This window comes from Pristis pectinata, chromosome 13, assembly GCF_009764475.1.
Source record: "Pristis pectinata isolate sPriPec2 chromosome 13, sPriPec2.1.pri, whole genome shotgun sequence".
Lineage (NCBI taxonomy): Eukaryota > Metazoa > Chordata > Chondrichthyes > Rhinopristiformes > Pristidae > Pristis > Pristis pectinata.
In genome coordinates, this window is record NC_067417.1 from 27344929 (window position 1) to 27361713 (window position 16785).

At 38.9% G+C, this 16785-nt stretch overlaps 1 protein-coding gene across 1 annotated transcript in view; it reads right to left on the minus strand.

Annotated features, from left to right (window-relative positions):
• The window catches only part of znf536 (zinc finger protein 536), a 389095-nt gene that overhangs the window by 127908 nt on the left and 244402 nt on the right, over positions 1 to 16785 (minus strand). The window contains exon 5 of the mRNA XM_052028395.1: positions 1928 to 2080. Within this exon, the coding sequence (XP_051884355.1) occupies positions 1928 to 2080 (153 nt within the window). The remainder of the gene's footprint in view (positions 1 to 1927; positions 2081 to 16785) is intronic.

Sequence of the window (16785 nt, forward strand, 5' to 3'; positions counted from 1 at the left end):
CCAGGAGGAAGTAAGGAAGGAAGGGGTCAGAGTTTGGGAAAGACAACAGCCCAAACTGGAATGCTTAGCCAAACTGTAAACATTTAGAATTTTATGTGTCGATAGTAAGAATATAGATAACATGCAGCATGCTAGGGAAGCTTATTGTATGCAGTGGAAATGTGCCCTTAATTTCCTTGGGTGTTCCTTTGGTTATAACTCCATTGAAAGTCTGGTAAAACTCAGCAGGACAAAGGTATAGGACTATTTATGTCACCTCTTACTGTTGAAGAAGCTTTGTAATTCTTGGAACCTCTACCCATCCTGCGTATGGTCATGGATGTCAAGAGAGTGAAGCCAATTATTGCCAACTATTTCCCCAGCTCAGGCTAGGGCTGATGGTCCATGTATCTAGACAGAAATTTGCAGATTAAGAACGGCTTTGGAAATGATTGGCCTCAAGTCCAAAAGAAAGGAACAAAGTATATTTTGTGATATGAAATCCCCTTACAGAGAGGTAAAGAAACAATGGTAGGATTGGTGAAGCAGTTGGTTAGATTTCCTAGCTGTTTAGATACCAGAGAGGTACGTAATAATTCACATCCCTCTCATCCCCATGAAAATTGGTGCTTTCTAGTTCAACTGGTCGCACTACTGGGTATCAACAAGCAAGAATGTGGTGACGTCTCTGAGTACTAGGCTTGTGGGTTCAATATCCACTCCAGAGATTTTAGTGCAAAACATGGGCCAGCATACCAAGGCCATGGTGAAGAAGTCCCATCTTTCAAAGGAGGTGTTAAACTCAGATGAACTTAAAAGCTAGCACAGCATCATCTAAAGGATAGCAGGTTAGTCTTCCTTGATGTTGCAGCTAATATTTATACCAGCAGCACTAAAACATATTATCTTGTCATTACCATATTGTTATGGGTGAGACTTCATGTTGTGCACATGTTGGTTACTGCACGTTCTACTTTATAGCAGTGACTACACATTTAAAAAGCACTTCAGTGCTTATAGAACACTATGGGACATCCTGAGGCTGCAATGTTGATAATTTATCAATTTTCCACAGAGTTGCACATGAAGAGATAAAACCAAGTGTAATCCTAGGGTGAAGTGGGATAAAAGATGATGCACAGAGATAATATAGACAGAAAACTCTTTCACAACCTATCTGATAGACTTGCATCCCATCCTTATTTTGTATGTAATACTTTGTTCTAACATTATTTGTAGCTAAATAGCAAACATAGGTAATGTGAGAAACAAACAGAAGTATAGGTTGAGGAGCTGGAGCTGCAAAAGTAAGGCAGTGCAGGACAATATAATTATAAGCCAACTGTTTAAATGGAACAAAATAAACAGCAACTGTATACATGTAAAAGGCATATTATGTATATAATATAATATAAAGGTATATAAACTTGCATTTTATAGAATAAGATTATGTTTGACCCATTTTTCAGCTGTTTGTGAAAAGCAGAAATGTGTTTCTTGATAACAGGTGTCACAGCCAACCTTGATGACCAGCTACTCAATTTGCCTAATTTATGGTGATATTGACACAAAATAATTGCACTTTTTACATAATCATTGCAAGATTCACTAGAATTGAATCTCCAATGAATCAGTATGACTCCTTGCGATTCTGCTTATCACAGTTACTGGTGTTATGTGTTCCCATAACCCAGGGCTCTATCATGGTTATAATTATAACTACCACTGGCAAACAGGATATGAGAGAGTGAACTGGTTTCACCATATAAAGGCTCTATATTTTTTTTAAATTGATGCTAACAACAGCAAAATCTATATTAGATTTGGCAGATACTTTGGCTACCTGGCAAACATTTAATGAGAAGCAATGTGATGCTTCAAACAAACAGATATCAGAAGAGCCATTTAGAACTAATCCATGTGGGGAATTTCAGGAGTGCTCACTGACCTGTATGTATTCGCAGGTGGACCTTCAGGTGATGGGAAGTTCTGAACGATTTGCCGCAGTAGGGGCAATCCCGGGTGGCTGATCCATGGGCACGATCCCTCAGTAAAGAAGGCTGTTGTATTCCTGCAGGCCTTCCCAATTCCTCTCCTACATCTACAATGCATACAAATTATCACCATCATTACAACAAACGTTAGAAGTTTCTCCACTGATTTTGCTAACACAACATTAAGTCAGTCTTGTCAATAGTGCATCTTTTTCTTTCATATTGGAAGCTGACAGAATGCTGACAACTCACGTTTGCTTATTTTTTTCACAAACTTCTTTAGTTTCTACCACCATCATCTTTTAGCAGCAGATGGCATATTTCATTTAAATGACTAATAGAAAAAATGGAAACAGCTGTATCAGCAGCATGCCTGATTCTGTGCATTATTTAGGCTTAATGTGGAACTGCACAAGGAAGCTGTTCGGGTACAACTCACAGCAAAAGCTGAAAGTAAAGCAACAGTTGCTAAATTAATGTTCGATTGGGATCAATATCAAATGCTACCCTCACCCAAACCTTTCCCTGTTTAGAAGGACTATGATACCTCAAAAGTAAAATATTTGAAGGTAAAATAATTGAAAGGTACCATGCAATAAACAAAGTGGTCATGAAGTATAGATTAGTCTCTAAAGAACACAAGAAGAATCATAACAAATCTCAAAAATGGGAAAAGAGCAATCAGGTCACCAAGGTTTGCTCCCCTTGTACAACTGCTTCATTGATCAGCTGAATTTCAAACACAAGTAACTGATTCTAATAATTCACATGGTAAACTATTTTAAATGATTTGCCACTGTCAGGAATACATTTTATCTGCACTAATATGTATTTTAAATTTCCTATTCATTCCATCATTTCAGTTTACATCCTTCAGTGCCACTAACCAGACTTATCTCAAATTAATATTCTGGGTTCATCTGTTAATAATTTATTAACCACTTGTGATATAACTTTGAAATATTTCATTGAATCATTCACAGTGTTTCTAGCAATCTGACTTCAACTGCAAAATATGGTTACATAGCAAGCATTTTTTGAGTGCCAGAGGTGCCAAATTAGCTCCATTACAGCTTACCATTGTGGAGTGAGTGATACTGATGTCACATTGGTGGCAATGCACAGAATTAAGACTGCAAGTATGCCAGATAGGCAACTTATAACATTATTGAGCACATATTGCTGATTTTCATCAGCCATGTCACTTTGGAGCTCAGCTAGACAGTTAATATTCTCTCTTAATTCAGATACCTACACATGCATTTAGCAGCTGAAAGGAATTTGCACCGACACTTTTTAAAAAGGTCATCAACTACTTTCATGTCATTGCTGATGGATTTCTGTATATTTACCATGATTCTAAAAGTTTTTGCAGCTTTCAGTGCTTATCCCAGAAGAAAGTGTTGCAACAGATGCTTAAGTACTTCAAATTCCAACTAGTTGTTCCCAGATGTGGTTGTATTAATTGGCATTCCCCTCGTAGGTGATGGAGAGAATAAGTATAGGGTATGTGGAGCAAGGACAAGCTGTTGGAAGAAGGATAATATTTGTCCACAGTTTTTGGGAACATTTGGCCTACTGGAGCTTCACAAAGGAGTGGTGTGGGAGACTTGAGAGAATGCAGGTGTGGCAGTTATCATTGAGGACATCCTTACTGAAGCAAAGAATGAGGGAGACCTCTTTGTTTCAGTAAGGATATCCTCACTGATAACTGCCACAACTGCATTCTCAAGGGAAGGCCATAAGAATTAATGTGATGTGCTCCTTCCAAGCAGGAGCAGGAAATATTTGCATTGCTATCCACTGTAATTTAAGCTTGTTTTTTTTATTTTTATTCCAAAATACTCAAGCACATTTCATTTTCTGTTAACAGAGAGCAGCAGGCAAATGAACATTCAACTTCCCAAGGACTCCAGGCATCTCTGTGATGCAGAGGGCCATTGAGTGCACTTTTCAGGTACTGCCTGTCAACTCTGAGATGTACAGTGACAGAAATGGAATCCATTCCCTTGACATAAACTGATGTGTTACCACAGGCAGCACTTTATGCATATCAGTGCCCAGTACCCTGGCAGCAGTCTACTCTGCTATCTGCATTTGAGCCAGTATGACAAGCCAAAGAGTGGATACAAGACAACTAAGACCAGTATAAACAATGTAGATCATGACAACCCACACATAAGTGAGCATCGTGTCCAACAAATGGGCAAGAAATGCCAATCTGTCAATGTAATATAATAGATCAAAACTTCGGCATGTTGAACCAGTTCTGCTGCCTGGACCACTCTGGAGGAGACCTGCTGCACACAGTGGCTGCTCTACATTTCACAATCTTACCACGCAAAGAACCCAGCACTTGCCATCACTGATACCGTAAGAAGCAATGGAGCAGGAGGAGGGAGGACAGTAGGAGTGCAAGAAAGTGGAATAGAAGGAGACAGAAGGAGAGCAAGGGGAAGAGAGGGTCCAGGCCCCTTCTGACTGGATTGGTTGTGCTAAATTCATCCAAGAGCAATACCAAAAAATGCAGCAATTCCCCATTCAAAATGGACCTAAGTCAGATCTTCCTTCACCACTTGGCAAAATAAATGCAACATTAAGTAAACTACAAAATAATTACAAATGAAAGCACATCATATTTCACTGAAACAGCAACTAAGCATGACTGTACATTCCTCAGTGCCTGTCTTGGATGAACCTTTGCCAATCTGTGCTTAAATGCAATTCTATCCCAGTAGTTGCAGTGGCCAGAGGAATGTTGTTGGCAGGTGACCTAGAAGGTGACACTCATGGAAGCAATGATATTCCAACACCCCCACTACCCCCCTCCTGAGGTCACAGGTCCCCTGAGTAATCCCAGCAACCTGTTGAAGGGCAGATTGATGGAGTCTTTTTACACCTTGCAAGCTCCTTGACTACAGAATATGATGGCAGAATATTGGGATTTTGCAGCATAACTCTGAGCTTTCAGTGCAGTACCATTCTGCCTGAACTGTAATGGCAACTAGAATCAGCCATGAGGCTGTACATTACGAGTGCCTCCATAAGTGCAGTCATTATGGTGTCCACATTCCATCTTGTGTTCAAAGTTTTTATCAGACTCCTCAACACACATTGAGGTTGCATGCAGACAGGCTTCTGCAGTGAGACTTATTTTTGGCCTTGATCTTCAGGAGTTCAACAGCAACACTACCCTTTTCCCCTGTCCTGGCTCCACGCTACTCTTGCCGAATGTTTCACCATTTGCAAGTCACGCCTCTGAGATAAAGTACACACAGCATCAGTGTTACAGATGGCACTATAAATGGTACATAGAGTTATAGAGTGGCTTTTATTATAGACCTGCTGACACTTCTACTATTGCCTGGCCAGCTTACAGTAATTGGCTATCTGAGAGGAGGGAGGCACATGGGGATGTTATAGTGAAAGCTGATGGGAAAAAGTAGAGAGGCAAGCTTACACAATCTGCAATTTTTAAATCAGAAGAGAATGTGTGATAAGGGGGCATGAGATATAAGGAGGATTAGATATGGAGATGCTGACATCTTCTACCATTTCAGTCCTGCCACTAGTGATTACCCCAGCAACAGACATACCAGTGATGAGCACCGTCTATCTTTGCAGCTAAAATCATATAACCATTTGGTCCTATTATACAACAGGGATGAAGTGCATCAGTCATTGCAATGCAACACTTTTAGGTGAGCTGATAGGCATGGTTGAATGGCAGCATGCACAAGCTGTGAGATGCAGGTGTGAGGCTTACTACAGGGAAAAATGGACAAGGGTGCAGTGAACCTGAGAACATCAGATACAAATCCACACTGATGAAGATTATTAGTCGTTGTCTAATGGAGTGTGTGCGTTATTGAACAAGCATCGCACACTCATCATTTACCTCCCATTCATTCACTGACATGACCACATAGATAACATCATTGACTATTTTGCAACACTGCATTCAAGTCTTCAGTTTCTGACCCCTGACACTGACCACTGCTGTCCTTGGAGAGGTTATCCAGAGGGTCTCACAACCCCATGCAAGTGGATCACAACTCTTCTTTAGCCACACCTCCAGAACAGCAGTAGATAGTTTTGAGATCTGCTCTCTCCTCCCTTAGGTCACTCTTCAATGTTTTTCAGATCACTTTGAGTTAAGCAGGTAGCATAGAGTGTGCATGCTTCCTGCATCAAGGGAAAAGGCAAAGGCTAATTATGGATCACTATCCTCATGCCCTATTTAGAGGGATCTAATTTAATTCCCTCAAATCTCCTCCAATCTAGAAACTGCCACTTCTGAAATTTTGCTCCTGCTGCAATCTTGTACCCAAAAAATTTACAACAGGCCTAGTGTGCCACTTTCCTACTAACTGCTGCTGCACACAATGTTGTTTTGAAAGATAGAAATGTCAACACATCTTCAGCAAGGACATATCAGGCTTCAAATTAAGCTGCACTTTGTTTCCACTGATATAATAAAGCACAACACAATTCTTATATAATTTCTGCACTAAACTGCCATGCCTTCCCACAGGTGCCTTCCTAGCACCAGTCCAAGCTTTCCATATAGTTTCTGGTAGATCTCAGTCCCTTGTTGCTTTTCCACTTGGTTTACCTTCTCCTCTCTGTCCACCTGCCAGGACTTGCAGTGTCCTACTTTGTTCTGATTTGCCTGAAGTTCACAAGCACTATAAAGTGCAGATATTACTCTGTAATGATGGCTTAACTGTCTCTTCGACAACCTCAGTTTCAAATTGAATGGTGCACAGAACAATATTGTTCATAGCACTGGCCAAGGCCTTTCAAGCTCAATTTGTGCATCTAATCAGCCTAAACATCAAGGGAAAAAATATTTTCAATAACCAGTGTATAGGTGACAGTCACTCACAGTAAAGTTCAATTTGCTTTTGCTATTAATTAATACAGGAAATGTAATATAATAGACACATTGAAAGATACTTCTCAGATTGAATCTCTTTTATGTATCCATACAATGCATATTTTCCGTATTGTATCTTTATTGTTCATTTTACTAATTTTCAAATTTTACTTTTATCAGTATTAAAATGAGCTTATATGTCACCCTGCATGGTAATAATCCTTATGTGAATTGTTAGCAGCATTGCCTTTTGTTTTTAGTGCTACCTTACAAATGAATATTTGATTTCTGTGCCATAGAAACAGCAGCAATCCAAAAATTGGCTAGATCCACTTTTGTATCATCGTTATATGGCAGATCTTGGGAGTCTTTTGCTTTCCTTTCGGTTTCTGAACTGCTCCATTGTTCAAAACTGGATCAGTAACAGATGTTATTTATCTGATAATTTAGTGCCTACTTTATATTTGCCCTTAGACAAAAGCGAGCAAATAAATTCAAACCACCTGTTTAAATCAAACAATAAAAGGGATTTTGCCCGATTCATATATCTTGGCTTTGAGGGAACAGCACTTGAATCTGAATTCGTCTGGCTTGTGATATGATTTCCTTTCTTGTTCATTTATGATCAGCATTTTGCCTGTAACCCCATTCTGTACACTGTTTTATTATAAAAGTGTTATTCTGAAAAGATTAAAATGTTCTTTTATTTAAAAGAAAGCTATTGAATAACTACACATCAAACAACTCACAAATATTGTTCAAGATCTTTGTTGAAAAATGAATTGCATGAAGCAATAACTTAGCAACAGAGGGTGCACTTCTAAAGCTGGGAACCAACAGTTGCATAGAGTATCCTCTAACCTCAGTCGTCCACCAACAGACCAATGTGGGCACAAATCATTACAGCAGTGATTTGAAGCCTGTCTTGTTTTAGAACCATCCTATACCTGGGTGTTGATAATGTATATTGTCCTGACAACTCCCTAACTGCTTTCCATCAATGAAGCTTGGACACTGCCATGTATGGCCCGATTGTGAACATTGCTTTAAGTGGGAGTGTGAAATGATGAGTGGGATATAAAAATGCCTTGGGGGGTAAAAAGCAAAATCAAAACTGTGGGATTATTCATAATATAATACTTTGATATCTCTAGAAGTGTTTTATATTTAAAAGTGAATCACAATTGGCCTCTATAATGTAATGAAAAGTTTAGATTTATTTCTGAGTTCCTCCAAATAGGCAGGCTCTTTTCGACAAAGGTGGGTAGATGTGAGCTACAGACTTCCCAGCAAAGAAGAGTCTGAGTAGATATGAAGTTCTTCCATTGGATTATTTCGAAGTGCTCCCTGTGGAGAAAGATTTAAACAGAGATGAAGAGATGAGATTCTGCTCAGAGAAAAGGTATGCTTGTGACAGTGTTCTTTGTGGACCAGGAGTTGAATGGGAATTAAAAGTTTCCTCTAGAGAAAAATGTAAAGTTGACTTCTCTGAATCCTGCAATGGTCAGTTGCAAAATAAATCACAGGCTATCCATTTGGGGAGAGGTGGTGCAAGACACAGGGAACATTTGGGAATGACCCAGAAGATCGGTTATGTAACTTATGAAATAGAACACATGCTCACAAAAAATAGTGTAAGTTAAAATAAAATTGCATTCTGAAATATGCATTAAATGGCTCTTGAAAAATTAAAGCTACCAAAAAAAATCATAGCAGCTGTGGCATTGCTTCCATGGGAAAATAACATAAATTCTGCACATCTTTCTTATGGATATCTAAGAACTGGATCCTAAAATACTGATGACGTTTATGTCAAGGTATGAAGTGGAATGGAACTCTCAGTGTTTCCCTGGACCAGAACAATGAAATGGCAAATAACCACAAAATGAATAATGATAGTTTGTGTTGCAAAGGGACAGAGACATATTATAAATTGTTTGCCACTGACTGGCTGAATGTTTCTGTTTTCATGAAAAAAAGTTCACATTTCCCATGTCAGAACTGCTTTACATGTGTCAAGTATACAATGAAATGTAAACATCATAGGTTATCTGTAATATGCTATTACTAATCAGGACACCAGAAGAAGATAAATCAATATTTCATTCTGTTTATTGCATGCTATTAGTAGCCAGGCATTGCAATTCTCTCTGAAACTGAACACGAACATGATACACATTCATTTTCTCAGAAACAGATTGTCCAGAATTTTCTGAAAACTTGAAGCCAAAACAATGGTGCAAGTGTGGATTTCCTTTCATGTGCAAAACCACAAATAATTTTTCTTTTCCCATTTTTTGCTACACTTAATTTTTCTTGATCTTTTAGAGTTGTAGAGTTGTAGAGTCATACAAGGCAGAAACATGCCTTTTGGCCCACCAAGTCTGCCAGCCTAAAGCAATCATTTACATTAATCCCATTTTATTCTCCCCATATTCCCATCAACTCCCCCGGAATCTATCATTCACCTACACACTAGGGACATTTTACTGTGGCTATTTAACCTGCTGACCTGCATGTATGGGATTAGAGCGGGAATGGGAGATCACAAGGAGAATGTACAAAATCCTCATAGACACCACTGGAGGTCAGGCTAGAATCCAAGTTGCTGGAGTTGTGAGGCAACAAGTCTACTAGCTGCGCAACTATGGCACCCTTCTATACAAACGTTACCAAACATCCACTGCAACTTTCTGCTAATCATTATGATAGCTCTATCCCCATTGTTCATACAAATTTCCTTCTTTTATTTTATCTAAAATTTTAGGTTCCAGCATTTTAAAATGATCTTTTACTTTTTTCCTCACTGATATCTCAAATGTGTTTTGAATGTAACTTCTTGACATCAGAATGATTTGCATTAAACAATGAAAATGTTACACAATGACATTTTCATAAATTTAATGTGTCTAATATTCATAAATGATGCATTCATTGCTTCAAACTTAAATGCTGGTACTGAAGAGGGATTTAAAGATGAAGTCGAGCTCTCTTCTCAGGCTCCAATTGTTTGAGATGATTTCTTCTTTTTATATTCTGGTTTTTACATTCATTCAAATGTTGCCACGATTCTGAGGAAATAGTTAAGCGGGAAGATAGGTGTCCATTTCAAATTAATTTGCTGGTTGTGCAATTTCAGAAAATTTCAAAGGCTGAAATTTCCAGATAAAATATTGACACTCATTCTGAGTGTTTATCCTTGATACAGAGTTCAGAAGCAATGGTACTGCATGAGTAATGAGATGGCACATTTATGATACAAATAAGGAATGGACAAAATAACCTCGCCTTCCTAACTCTGCCTTCTTGCTCCTCCTGCCATATCAAGTTGCATTGTTGTGTGTGTATATCATGCACATACAGTATCAAAGGCCAGTAGCCATTGCAAGTAGTGAAGAATTACAAATGTGATCCCTTGGATGATTGAAAAAGTTCCAATGTTCAAAGGTTAATATGCCATAGATGGTCCATGAAATAAAGGAAAAAACATCCAGAGCTAAGAAAGATCTGTGCTTATTCAATCTTTTCTCAGTCCTATTTTTGTATATGACCTGCACCATTTTGGTGCCTTGTAATATTTTTCAGTGCACATTACACATAATCAGTCGACAGTCACAGCAATAACAGTACTCCTTTGTTTTATTTCTGGAAGAATAAAAGGTGCCATCTAAAACAGCTAGCAGTTTCTTCTCATCTATTAACTGGCAAAAATAAATTTCCCTGATGAACAGTGAGATGGGTCACGTCTTTATCTCCTGCCAGCTGGCAGATCCAGGCTTTTAATATGGCTGTTCCAATTATTGTAAATGTCATTTTGTACCTTATAACTACAAATATTGACAGTTTATTGCACAATGCATGTTTGTCAGATGAAGGTCACATCATACACAATGCACAATCTTTTCTTAAAATACATCTGACTGAAAGCTAAAATAAACATTGTTTAAATGTAGTTTATCATCAATTTTAATCCTACTTAAAAAAAAGAGAATGCATCTTTTCATTTTAAAGCTATTGAAATGATCAATTTTTAACTCATGACCCTTGCTTTCAAAGCCTTACCATTATTGTCAGCAGAACCTGTAGCATGGAGCAGATGAAATTTAAAATGCACCCAGGTGGAAGCCACAACCTGCATTTTTTTATAGAAAGGCTCAAATGGATGACATCCAAATAAATTACACGATGAAGAAGTATCAGCAAGTATCAGCTGTTTTTTCAACCATTAGAGTGATACAAAAATAAAAAGTAGTGCATTCCAATTTAGCAACTTTTATACAAATATTATACAAATTTTATACTTATTCTTAATTAAAGCTGATCATATGATATCTTAATCCTCCTGATGCAAACATTGGTATTTAGGTAAATTTGATTTATGGATCATAACCTACTAAAATTACTGGTGTAATTTTTCATATTTACTGCTGTGTTACTTGACTGCTAATGGTCAGTCAGCTCACCAAGAACTACTGGGTTTTAAGAATATTTCAGTTACTATAAATTCCATACACTCTGTCACAGTTTCCTTCCCCAACTGTGCCTTCATTTCTTCAGCTGTGGAATTAAATCACCAGCATTTTTACATTTTGGGCAATTGTCAAAAGATTAGCAATGAAAGGCAGATCAGTTTCATGACTGACCTTTTCTCCAGTAAGCCTTTATTTTCATGTTGATATAAATTCTGTCTTATTTTTATAATGAGAAAGAAGTCTCAGACCTGCAACATTTTGCTCGTCACATATCAATGTGTTTTGATGGGTTGAACACACTAATTTGGAGGTACAAATCAAGCACACCATCACACTGTCTGCCTCATGGTATCTGCATTTTACTTTCCTGTTATTCATCTCAATACACGTTGCAACAATGCTATTCTCTTTTCCTGCATTGTCACCACAATCAAACTTTCACCTCTACCTCCACCAAAATACAGAGCACTGCAGTGCTCAATTCTAAGCCACAATGCAGAACATCTTTCCTGTGATCTTACATATTTGCAGATAGAAAATCCATTGCATAAATCAAAACAGCCCAAAAAAGCAGAACAAATTAAACTTAGCTAAAAGGCTGGATGCCGGAAATCTGAAATAAGGACAATTACTCAACAGGGCAGGCAGCATCTGTGAAAAAGGAAATGGAGTTAATGTGGCAGGTCATTAGCTCACCAGTAACTGATTCTCAATTTTGATTTCATCAGGACCACTTCTGGTCCATACATGGACCAAACAGTTGATTTCCACAAGTGAAGTGAGAGTGAGTCCCATGAACGCGGCATTTACCAAGTGCAGTATTAAGGAGCCCTGATAAAGGCAGTCAACGGGCATCAAGAGGAACAACTTTCCACTGGCTGGAGTCATAACCCACACAAATAAAGATCATCATGCTTTTTGGATGTTAATCCTTTCAGTCCCAGGAGTTCCTCAGGGCAGTGTCCTCAGTCTAACCATATTCAAATATTCATCAATGATCTTCTTGTCAATTTAAAGTCAGAAGTGGGGACATTTGCAAGTGTACGAACTATCCACTTGCAACTCCTCAGCAAGCAAAGCAGCCTTTGCCCACAAGAAGCAGGACCCTGGGCAACACTCAGACAAGGGATGATAAGTGGTGAGTAACATTCATGCCATACAAGTGCTAGGCAATGATCATCTCCAACAACAGCAGATCTAACCACCTAACCTTAACATTTAACTGCATTGCCAAAGATGTCCCCCACATGAGGGTCACAATTAAACAGAAATTTAACTGGACCAACCACATAAAGAGTATGGCTACTAGATTAGGTCAGAAGCTAAGTATCCTGTTGTGGCTGACTTCATTCTTGTCTTGTCAAAGTCTTTCCACTGTCTACAAGGCACAAGTCGGGATGTAAAGGCAGGTGGATAATATCCAACAACACTCAGAAAGCCCTAAACCATTAAGAGCAAACAAAAGACAATAAAAAAATTGCTAATGCTGGAAATCTGAAATAAAAGCAGAAAAACAGAAAATGCTTGGAAAAACTCAGTGTGTCAGGCAGCATCTGTAAAGTGAGGAACAAAAATAATGTTTCAAATTAGTGACCTTTTATCAGAGCTGAGAAAAATTAGAAATGAAACACGTTTTAAGTTGCAGATCGGTGGGGGGGGGGGAGGGGGTGGAGGGTGTGGGGGTTGGGTGCAGGGATGGAGAGAACAAAGGGAATGTTGGTGATAAGGTACAGACCAAGAGAGACTGAAGGACACAAGTGGTGAAGGTACTGACTGAGAGAGGATGGTGACGCCTCAGGAACTGCAGATAATTTTCCAGGACATGTAAATAGTGATATTTTGTTACAGGAGAAAGAAGTCAGTTGATCTGCCTCCTACCTTTCTAACCCACATCAGAAACTTGTATTCTTGGCATTCCTATGCACCATTCGAACAGTATAATGTTATTTTCTTGTTAATTGGGTGCCTATTTGTGCAACTTCACAAAGCAATAACACCATTAAAATGTTTTAAATTTTACTCTGTCACTTCCTGGACAGGAAACTGCTCATTATGGGAGACAAAAAATCCTGAAATACTCAACAGGTCAAGTAGCATCTATGGGGAGGTAACAGAGTTAACTTCTGAGGTCGTAATGACCAACTGTTCAGCTGGAATGTTAACTCTCTTTCGTCACTGATGCAGCCTAGTAGACTGTTATGTGTTTCCAGCTTTTTATTTCAGTTTTCCAGTGTTTGAGGTGTTTCACTTCAGTTCTTGCAAGTTGCTCACTTCAGTTGTTCATTGGCAACAACCTGGAGACATCAGTTGGGCCCATGAAGGTCAGAATATATAGTTCTGATGAGATCAGAAGAACAATGTTTTTATCCTTGACTGTAGTTAATACTTGTTTCCAAGTGGCAATGGAGCAGCAAGGATGGTTGTGAATGTCATACCTTATTGAATGCCAACTCCTGGATCCACAAGTGAGATATAAAATCTAACAAATTGTATAAATTCCAATACTATAATAGTTTAGTTTTGTTTTTTTTATAGACGTTTATGTTCTAAAAACTACTGCTTTGTTTGGAAAATCAGTTTCTTTAATGCTTTCGTTTGCTTGGAAATGGAAAGTGAACAAAAGTTGCCATTATACAGCTAATTTACGGTTTATATTTATAGCAATGGCAACCATGCAGACAGATATACATCAGGACCTACAGAGAATTTTACTCTTCTTAGTGAAACTTATAATCAGCTGGAAGCTTACTGGGCCCAAAAGGCTTGCCAGGCCCTGGATCCACTGTTTTAGTGGAGCACACTGTAATTCCTGAAATAAATGCTATTTAAATGAACAAGGTTTGAGCACTGCACTGGGAGAAATAATTATACTCAGGATATTGCTGCCCGACTAGCTTTGCAGTTGATGGTCCCACAAAATGTCTAAGCACACTGAAGTGTACCACTTCCTGATGGGTCTGTAGTTAAAGATCAACATTCCATGCATAGAAGGTAGGCAATGCAGTGGAAAATACCGAAACTGCCACTGCATTTCTTTAACAAATATTAGAAGTACTTTACTGTGGTTATAAGTAATGCAAGAAAGCAAATAATGGAAAAACCAGAACAATCAAGAGCTTTAATCAAATTAAACTTCCTTTTACGAACAAGAGCAGCAAATGCTGGAAATATTAAGCTGGTAAGGGAGCATACTAACTCAATGTATCCGCACAGTGTAATGAATTGATCTGTACGAATGGTATACAAGACAAGTTTTTCACTGTACCTCGGTGAAAGTGACAATAATAAACCAATACCAATACCAATATATGCAGAGAGAAACAGAGTTAATGTTTCAGGTTGATGAACTTGCTGCAGAACTGGCATAAATTACAGAAAAGACAAAAATTTTTACAGATACTTTGCACCTTTTAGATGGTGAGGTGTATGGATGCTGCATGAAGTGGTGGGAGATTTTGCAAAATGAAATAGTCCATGATACCTTGAGCAAAGGCAGGACACAAGTACAAGGTATTCTGATGATCCTCCAGAAGTCTAGCTGTAGGGTGTAAAGTGAAGGAAATATATCCTGTTGCCACATACCTTCACGAAATAGTGTGAAGGATCAGTGGCAAAGGTCAATCCTTGTAATGTTGGGGAGTGTTCAATTTTGGAAAAGGTGTTGAAGGACTGGGAATGGTAGCTGGAGGGATCTAGCCAAAAAGTTAGTGGAGAGAGGAAGGATTAGTTGCTCAGTGTTTGGGAGTTTGGGTAAGGGCTGTCTGCTGAGGACATTCTTGAGGTGAGTAGGGTGTGGGACGGAGTGCTGGGTAAATACATTACCTAAATGGACTCAGTTGTGCAGCTTCCCTTTAACTTTGAGGCAAGGATTAGTTAGCTTTGTCCTGCATCTATGGCCCATAGCAGGTGCAGGCTATGGATGTATGGACAAGATTACAGGAAATAGCATCCAGATCTGTACGGTGCACTGTTGAGCGAAGCTGTGTATCAGGGACCTATCAGGTGCCTGACACTTCAGACACACAAAGTAGCCAACAGAACATAAAAGACTGGGCAACTTTGTCAAGGCCCCAATTTACATTTTATTTTTTGTCGAGATTTAATTAGGCAGCACACAAAATGAGGTGCCGTATGACTAAATGTCTAGGCAAAGTTATCATGGTGGGCACGTTCATGTTCAAATTAAGTTTTCCCACCAACAGCACCACCAGCCTAATTTCACCACTCAGTTCACCACTCCCCAACTATCCATCTACCTGCAATCACTATCAATTAAAATCCAGCTCTTTAGTTCATATACTTTACCTGATTATCTCACACACACACGCACACATGTGCACACACACGCACATGCATACGCACACGCGGGCACGCAAGGGCAGGACACTCTTTAACCTTGACAGCCACATTATACAAAAAAATCACAGGACTTTCACTGAAACTTTTTCCTTGCACTATAATGGACTTTTTCATTCTAATTGTGTTCTTTCTTGTAAAAAATTGTGTATAATTTATGTTTAATTTATGTTTTTCCTGTGAACTCTGCTTCTCTTATGCTATGTACCTGTGATGCTGCTACAGGAGGCAGGAGGAAGGGAGTGGGAAGGATTGAGTATATCTGAATATTTTGACATGCATGGAAGAGACAATGCTGCCTTACTGATGATATGAGCCCCAGAGACTAAAAGGGACAGACATCACTGATGAGATGGTCCCTTGTGGAGAGGAAGGAATCCGTGATCTGCAAAGTTAATGTTTTTTTTTATGGCCCGACTTTCAGCAATCTCATCTAACTCACAAGCTGCAAGTACAAACTCTTCTCCATATCCCCACTCTTCTCTCTTGTTTCATTCCAGATACCTAAAAACCAGAATCTTTCAAATCAGAACAGGGAAAAGAGAATGAATATGAACAAATACTGTCTCTCAGTCTTTCACTCAGCCACCAGCTCAGAGATTGCCACTGTGTGTGTTTGGAGGTTGGGATTCAGGATGGATCTGCATGATGGAAGATCAGGCACAAGCATACAGGAGCCAAGGGAAACAGATGCCAGTTCACTGTAAGGCATGATCCAATTCCAATTCTTCTGTTGAAGATTCAGGTGAGAATTTCAATATCCAAGATTACAGAAAATGGCTGATTGGTGTGTGAAACAAACAGTTGATGAACTTGGAAAGATTAAGTGAAAACCTGAGCATCATTTCAAGAAACATGAAAGAGAGCAACATCAAGATTATGTGGGATTCAAAGGTCAGAGCATGCAGCCCAACATAGTCATTATCAACAACAGAATGATGGAGCCCATCTTGATGCAGCAACTGACGTTCTATTGCATAGCTACTGTTGCAGAACAACAGCTCCCAGCAAATATGTGAGTGTTGATCAAAGGCATCACACCTCTCCATCACCCATTTTCCAGTAGGAATGCCAAGGATCACCTTGGGAATGTAGCTCCCAAGAA